General features: G+C 39.9%; 1 protein-coding gene across 2 annotated transcripts; it reads left to right on the plus strand.

The window, feature by feature from the left end:
* The first annotated feature begins 569 nt into the window (after window positions 1–569).
* LOC110052394 (host cell factor 1-like) lies at window positions 570–7,838 on the plus strand. Of its 2 annotated transcripts, XR_016203984.1 has the most exons (8): window positions 570–1,326; window positions 1,972–2,167; window positions 2,621–2,695; window positions 3,632–3,717; window positions 4,052–4,283; window positions 4,641–4,780; window positions 5,638–7,048; window positions 7,280–7,838. XR_016203984.1 is itself a non-coding variant. In XM_020758520.2 (7 exons), the coding sequence occupies exons 1-7, from the start codon at window positions 644–646 to the stop codon at window positions 5,897–5,899; spliced, it is 1,674 nt and encodes a 557-aa protein (XP_020614179.2). In that variant the 5' UTR covers window positions 570–643; the 3' UTR covers window positions 5,900–7,838. The 2 variants fall into 2 exon arrangements, 1 of the variants encoding a protein (XP_020614179.2); XM_020758520.2 differs by having other exon boundaries at window positions 5,638–7,838.
* Window positions 7,839–8,206: the final 368 nt, after the last annotated feature.

The raw sequence follows: 8,206 nt of genomic DNA on the forward strand, positions 1-8,206 counted from the left end.
GTGCGGATTATTCAAACAACATCTTAACTTTGTTTGGCCGTAACCAAAGCAAGCACAAATATCACTGTCAACGTCATTTCACGTGTTACCTTTAACGGATACGAAAAAAAAACAAAAGAGAGAGAGAAAAAAAGCATCATTTAGCGATGAGAAATAAGATAAATTTAGACGTACATAGAGTGAAAAGGTTTCAGTGCGTAATGGCGACGAAAAAAAAAATTAATGTCTCGATTATTATTACATTTTGCTGTAGTGACCGCTTGTAACGCATGAGTGATGACTGGTTTTGCTGTGTTTTCATTTCGGATGAGTGTCACATTTCTCTTTCATTCGGTTCCCTGAACCAAACTACATTGCAAAACCTTGTCAAATACAGTTAAAACATGTTTTCCAAGGAAACCGTCCGGCAGTCTTTTTGATATTTTGCTAGTGTGATTGCATGCTGCAGACCGAAAATCATTTCTGCTAAGTCACGATGACGTAAATGAGCGGTCCAATATTATTAAAGCCCGAACAAATCACAATGTGAATTACCATATTTACCATATAAACATTACGTGCTGTCAATAAATGTAAATTCCGCACGGCATAAAAGTATATACAGGAAGCACTGTATATCGATCATTTTTACACAGCCTTCAACATGCTAAGAACTCTGATTCTCTTGCTGCTGGTCCCAGCCGTTTCTTCGCAGCTTAAATGGCGCTTAATCTCAGCGACGAACGAATCGGACCAATTCCCTGCGCCTCGGAGAGATTCATCGATCGGGTTTGACCAAACGAGAAAGCAGTTGGTTATTTTTGGCGGCAGAGGCGATGAAAATTATGATGATACCTGGATCTTCGATTTGGGGACGAAGAAGTGGACGAAAGTGGCCGCTACGACCGACGGTGGAGTCAACATCCCGGAGCGACGCTTCAGTATGGTTTACGGCACAGAGGGCGACAATTTCTACGTAGCGACAGGTGAATTTTCTGGCGATTCTGACTCACCGAGGCGGTTCTTCAACGATATTTTTCGCTATGAGTTTTCGACGCAACAATGGACGAGGTTGGGGAAGAACTCTGAGGTGAAGCCCCAAGAACGTTATGGGTCAGCCGGTGGAATCTTCAACGATGGTAAAGGTGTTAACGGGTTTTACATCACTCACGGCTTTTCCGGTACGCGATACTCAAACACTTTCAAGTTTAACTTCGACGACGATGTTTGGGAAGAAAAATTTTCCGGTTCGAACAACTACAATCCTAACTATCCACATGCCCGATGTCTACACTCTGGGACTGTGACCAACCCAGATGAACTTGTCATGTATGGAGGTTGTCTGGGGTAAGATATATCGCTTGTTGTTGAGCAACATTTTAAAGTAAACAATGTGGGTCAAGTTAGATTAACACAGTGGAGGTAGAATTTCAGGTAGCCTACAACAGTTACGCGTAAAGAGTGCACACCAACGATTTTTTGGGATAGAAAATATGCAATTTGGACAGATTTTTTGTTTTACTTTATTAGCCGGTGCATTTTTCGGGTGGGAAAGGGGCAAACTCTAAGGCCATCGTGGGTGTTAGAGATTTATGTACATGATGAAGTTTGATACGGGATATTTTTATCTCACGTCTTTATTTGGGGTGGCGAGTGGGGGGGGGGGGGAGGGGGGGTTCATACTTGCCGTTTTTAGGGGAGCAGTGGTGGGGTTCATCTTTAACAATATATGTTTTTATGGAAAAATATTGTACATTTCCCTGTGTTACTTACCAAAAATTAGCTTGAAATAGTAGATTCATAATGAAAATTTATTGGAAATTATGTGCTACAAACTTATGGTTGTATAATATGACATACATTTTATATTAATGTGTCATTTTTGAGAACAAACTTTTATGGAAAAATATTGTAAATTTCCTTGTGTTACTTACCAAGAATTAGCTTGAAATAGTAGATTCATGATGAAAATTTGTTGGAAATTTCTTTCAGGGGTGGAATGACAGGTGGTTCATGTCCTTCCAAAGATAACTGGAAATTTGATGCCACCAAAACAGACTGGACTCGCTTGGAGGAGTGTTCCACACCACGGATGTATTCATCAATGGCTATGCTGCCTCCACTTAATGGCACTGAACGTCGAGCAGTGCTGTATGGGGGAGCAGAAACGAGCAAATCGGTGTTAGTGGTAAGTCTGTGCTCAAGCCTAGTGGCCCCTCAGACCGGTGCTTAATATTTTAATGGCATAACGCGACCATAATTATTCCCACCCCCCCCTCCCCCCAACCCCCTAGCAACACAATGCAATGACCCTGACCAGGGGCCCGTTTCTCGAAAGCCCCGGAAACTTTTCGGGCCCGTAAAGCCATTTTTAGTTCATCTTTAGCTAAAAACGGAGAAATGTATACGCCTGAAACTTCTTGTAAGAAAGGAACCACTGTTCATATTAAGAATATATGAATAAAACAGCTCTGCAGTCGTAAGGTTTGAAATTTTGCCATGGCTTTTCGGGTGCGAAAACTTTTCGGGACCTTCGAGAAACGGGCCTCTGGACTTGAAACATGCACTGCTTGGGATACTTATCTCTTATTGATCTGGTTAAGTGGTATAATTTTATTGTTTATTCTTTTCCTCTCTTAAGACATCAAGATATGAGGCTAATGAGATAGCTGTGTTTAATCCTGATACAAACGAGTGGGAAAGGAAAAAAGTGGAGGTATGGTGTATCTAATGAATTAAAGTACATCTGACTACTGGCAAACATGCCCTAGTTATTCCATGCAGTTTTTGTATGCATTATTTATAGCTAAAATATTACTCTGTTAATTAATAAACTTTTAGTGATATTAGGGAGCTTAAGTAACGACGACGACGACGACGACGCCGAGAAAAAAATGAATTTACATTTTACAAGCGAAATTCGCGATTGTCCAGATTTGTTCAGTACGCCAATGGCTCTAAAAACGTGGTTAAGCTAAATATGCAACGACAGCGTTCAATTCCAAATGAAAATACGAAAAATTAGCCCTCGTAGTCCACGTTCCGGAGACGACGCAGAACTTGGTCATTTCACGTTATTTTGCAGAGGACGGCAAAGAAATGTACAAAGATTTATAACGCACGTGCATGGATATTGTTTTGCTCATTAAATCTTTTGTTTAGCGACGTTCTCGTTGCCGTCGTCGTCGTGGTTTGCTTAAGCTCCCTATTCCTTGTGAGGGACACAAGGTATTAGAAGCTTATGGGAAGGGGACTAATATAATTGTTTTAGTTTAAGCCTGTATTCTAGTCTAGTATCCCATCAGCCCAGTGCTAATTAATCGCTCTGGTCTAGAGCATGAAGCAACTAGGATGCTTCCATTGTCTAATTATTGCAAACAGCATTTTTAATTTGCCAGTACCCATTTATGTATTTAGTAGAGAGAGGCACTGTGAGAGTAAAGTGTCTTGCTTGAAAACAAAACACAATAACCCCACCAGGGCTTGAACCTGGACAGCTTGATCTGGAGTCCAATGCACTTTGCAACACCATTGTGCCTCTCACAGTAATCAACTTCAATGGCAATGTACTATTCATACATATTATGTCTTATTTCTCAATTATTTTATTATCAGTTTTAAAATAACTTGGTCTAAATTTTTGTTTGCTTAGGGCACTTCACTTCCAGCAAGGAGAGCAGGCCATGTGATGGTAACAACAGATCAAGGCATCATGATGTTTGGTGGCTCAGGCCAAGAGTAAGAAAATTTCTTTTCCTAAAATAAAAGAAATATTACCATCCAACTGCAACTGCGAGTGGCATAATTTTTTGTTATAAAAACCCCCCCAAAATAGGGAAAACTAGAATATAATAAAGTAGCCAACTGAACAGTCTAGCGGTGTTTCTCTGCATTTTTCCGTTTAGTTTAGTTAATAATGTAGGATTGATGAAGATTGCAACCAAGTACCTATGTGGAATATCAAAGACCTGCACAAAACTTAAAATTGGCAATACCCTGTCCCCTCCCCCTGCTTCCAATGTATGTCATTTCCAGACACACTGACTATGTACTTATGTTTTTCTTTCTTCAGTGGTGAAGGATCACTTAATGACATCTGGCTCCTAGAGGGTGATGTTTCAGAGGCTGATAAGACTGCATCTGCTGGTGGGTGTGGCTCTGCAGATTTTAACCTGATTGCACTCCATGGTATCTTCATGTTCCTTGGTTGGGGTGTCCTTCTTCAAGCTGGCGCCTTCATTGCACGTTACTTCCGGCACAGAGAACCAGAAGGATGGTGGTTTAAGATGCACAGAATTTTTCAAGTAAGTGGAATCCTTAACATCTTTGCTCTCTCAACAGTGATGTAACGTTGATGCTTGTCTTCTTGAGTCTTTTGATCCGTTCAATCAAGCGTACCGAGGCGATTATGACTGAATTCACTTGATACATGTAGCACGGGCAAGCGTTTTCGCTCCCCGAATCTTTTGGTGGGAAGTCTACAGAATGCCACGACGCGAACCAAGCTGTACACAATTTTGGCGGGAAAAGACACTGCCCTAAAATAATACAGACGAAACTATCCAATGTAATAATGTATTCTTAGCCTTCTACCAGGCTGTGTTAATTAAAAATGTGCATTTTAAAAAAAAAGTATTGATGGGCATTTCTTCCTTTTGCAGGTGTCGGGTCTGCTATTGGCGATTGCAGGCTTTATTTGTGCCATTATGTCAGTTCCGTTTGATCATTTGAAGTTTGCTCATGGAGGACTGGGCGTAGCCATCATGATCATTGGTGTGACACAACCTTTCAATGCCCTTGTGTAAGTGTTCAACAGTTGACTCAGTTTTATGTTGAACCGAAGGTCGTGCAATTGTGCTTTTCCTGGGGAAATCTGATTGTAATTTTACGGATTAAGTTTTTAGCGAAGAGTAAAATGGGCGAGGGAAACCACCAACTAGGGCGCCCTTGCTCCAGAGAACGTTTGGTTTAAAGCTGAGTCTACAACACAGTAATTAGTTACTCAACTCAGTGACTTGAAATAGGTATCGAATCTCCAATTTTCCACAGATAATTCACTGGTCTCGTCGTTTCTTTAGAATGCTATATTCCTAGCCTGTACAACAGCGTTTCACCTCTTAAAACAGCCTTTATTCCGATATTATATACCTCGTGGGGGCCAAGCACTGATTTGTTGATCAAAAGTCAGAAAAGTCTTTGATTGCCGTTTTACTATTTTATAATCGGAGTATCTTTGGTAAAAATGACTCGTTCCTTAAAATTCAAATAACTTTAAGGATGTTCTGAAATGACCTCCTCAAAAATGAACTTTCTCTCGTTTGAAGACTGATAACACTGCTTGGCCGAGCTAATTGACAAATAAAACTGCGAGCCGAGTTTTCTGTGAGCGAATATCCAACGAGGCACAACCGTTTTGTCTATCGTTCATGGAAAACGAGGGCGAGTAGTGTTGTTTCAGTAGATTTTTTAATGTACATTGTCGACCAATTGTAATTTGAAGCCAAAAATTAAGAATAGTTTGAACGTTTTCAAAAGACGCTTGCGCGCGATTGTGTTCTGTCAGAGGGTAGATGACAGTGGAGCAACAGAGCCAATCAGATTCCGGTATTTTTGATAGAGCACGCGGAGTCTTCACTAATTTATGTATGTTTTTTTCAGTCGTCCTCATAAACACCCTGATGGCACCAGGACAACAGGCCGATTAATCTGGGAGTTGTTCCACAAAAATGTGGGCCGTCTTGGTCTTATTCTGGCTCTCATTAACATCACCCTTGGTCTTTTCCTTGCCGTGGCCCCAGTGGCAGCGTGGGCGGTTTGGTTCGCTCTGCTTGGAACCTTTGTAATTTTGTACCTGGCGATGGAGGTCCGCTTGCAGTTGGGGAAGAAGAATACGAAGACTGCAGCTATTCCGATGAAATGATTCTGCAAAATGTACTCTTGTTTTTGATTACAAACACACAAAAAAACACATTCGTTTTGTGACGAAAGCCTAGTACCTGTTCATGGGTTAGTTCCAAAGCATGACAATCTAACCTGCTGCTTAACAAAATTTCTAGCTTTTATGTCAACGGAATCCCCCATTACAACCTTCTTTTATGATCGGTGCCAAAGACACTCTACTATCCATTCTTTGATATAATCGGTCTGGTCTCTGTACAAAATTCCAACCTATTACAACGAGCCTAGGAATTTTTGTTTTATGCGACTTTAAAAAGTCGCTTCTTTTGAATGTTTTTGTGCAATGGATTATTAGAGCGGTTTTCAATTGAGTTTCGAAAGTAATCAGGCATTTTCTTTGGTTTTTGTTTTGGTTTTGTACGGTTTCTGATTTATTGAGTATTCTAACTGAATGTAATTGTTTTGGTTTTGGTTCTACCGTAGTCATTTCAAAGCCGCTCGTTCAGTTTAGTAGTAATCTCTGTTAAGTGTTAAAACTCGTTAAGTCAGCTATTTATTATTATCAATGGTATGAAGTTTTCAGTGCGTAGTCATATCAATCATTTAGCAGCAGGAAAAGGTTTATATTTACGGTGTCAGGATGTAGGAACTGACCAATCTCTTCCCTCTCCATGTGAATGAATCAGTTTGCAATGAAAAGCACATTTTTTTATTTATCATAGTTTATTAACATTCAAGTTACGGACCTCAGCTACCAAGCCTCCGGTCGATGCATAGACGCTTGGCTAGAGTCTGTAGGTGCGTGTCCAAAATATCTTTGAGAATCCCTGAGAACATTTGTACTTTAAAACTTTTTATTTAATCTCTGCGGGTACAGGTAAACGCAGATGTTTCGGTTTTTTCATTCTGATCCAAAGCAAACGCTTTTGTGTAGCTTGACTTAAAAAGGTCCAGTTCTACAAGCCATTTGGTAGCAAATTTTAAATTCGTGTCCAGGACTTTTTGGTCCTTCATCTATAAATGACACAACTAATCAGACTGGTTCCTCTTCCTTTTCATCAACAACCATCATAACGGTCGTCATCCCGTCCGGACAAATGCACGGTCTCGACGTTTCAGATCACGTGTCTATTCCTAGCACAAAATATCAAATTCTAACAAAATAATCATTGTCTCCCATCCCTATGAGTTCAACGATTTTTAACATTTAGCAGGGGGAGTGGGAACCAGTCTTCAAAAGTAAGTGCAGTGTGATATGTAGGATTTAGTCTAAATTAGAATTTAGTCGATAATAAATTGTGAATGATGATGAAATGATGTTAAAGTTAATGAATAACACTCACCCATTCGCACCGAAACAATCACCTGTAACGTGATTGAAGAAGTTCAAGTTTCATTACAGACCCCACTAATTTAAAAATAATTTAGGAGTTAATGAGAATAAGTTCAGGGCGGGGAGAGAGGGGCGCACTGGATTACTAAGCCTTGTTAGAGTGAACTGATCTTGATGACTGTAGAGCGTTTTCACTGTCATGAAATAAAAGATAATGGTTTGGACTTGAAATAGTTTCATTTTTGCACTCCTTCTGTCTAGAAGTATAGAGTCAAACTGAAAGAAATGAATTACAATTACTTTGAGGCTCTGTGCCGTAATTGTCATAATTGACCTTGAACTAATACAAAAGTACAACCTGAAAATTATGTCATAATTCTACTTACAATTCTTGTAAACTTTTCCCGGCCGTAAACCTTGCGCAAGTTATGATACTCTCTCTGTCCGGCTTAGTGTTTTTTAATGAAATAACGTTCCCTTTTATAGAGGCATGTGTCCCTAGGGACCTTACATAATCCCGCAAGGACTTATAACTTCGTGCAAAACAGATAAAATCAAAAACCATTCAGTGGATAAAGTCAAGAAATTGTGATATCATAGAAGGTAAATAAAGAAGACAGTTCTCCAAGTTTAAGGAGTGTGCGTTGTCCCAAAGTTGAGATATTCGTCGAAATGTTCCGCGCAAATTTACAGAGCCTAGTATGGAGCCGCCATGTTGGTGTTCCTCTGTGGTATACCAATATGGCGGTCGAAAAATAGTGTTAACATCTGGAACTTACTTTGGCTATCTAGGACACTGATTAACTGCACTGAACAAACTAACATTTAAATAAGCACTTTTCAAAATACTTTAACGTCTTAAATGGCTAAAAATCACGAGATAAATATATATTTTTCGACAAACGCGATCGTAGCTTTACGTCATGCACCGCCATAACTCTGAAATTCAAAATGTCCTAGTTTCCAAACGATGGACGCTATTGAGCCGGAAAGTTG

This window comes from Orbicella faveolata, unplaced genomic scaffold (genome assembly GCF_042242905.1).
Source record: "Orbicella faveolata isolate gen_17 unplaced genomic scaffold, um_ofav_v1 contig_46, whole genome shotgun sequence".
Taxonomy (NCBI): Eukaryota; Metazoa; Cnidaria; class Anthozoa; order Scleractinia; family Merulinidae; genus Orbicella; species Orbicella faveolata.

Excerpts from the sequence above, each read along its gene's own strand:
- LOC110052394 (XM_020758520.2), top strand. The coding sequence starts at position 644 with ATGCTAAGAACTCTGATTCTCTTGCTGCTGGTCCCAGCCGTTTCTTCG. Across the intron at positions 1,327-1,971 it reads ATGTATGGAGGTTGTCTGGG|GGGTGGAATGACAGGTGGTT; the intron begins GTAAGATATATC and ends AATTTCTTTCAG. Across the intron at positions 2,168-2,620 it reads CGAGCAAATCGGTGTTAGTG|ACATCAAGATATGAGGCTAA; the intron begins GTAAGTCTGTGC and ends TCCTCTCTTAAG.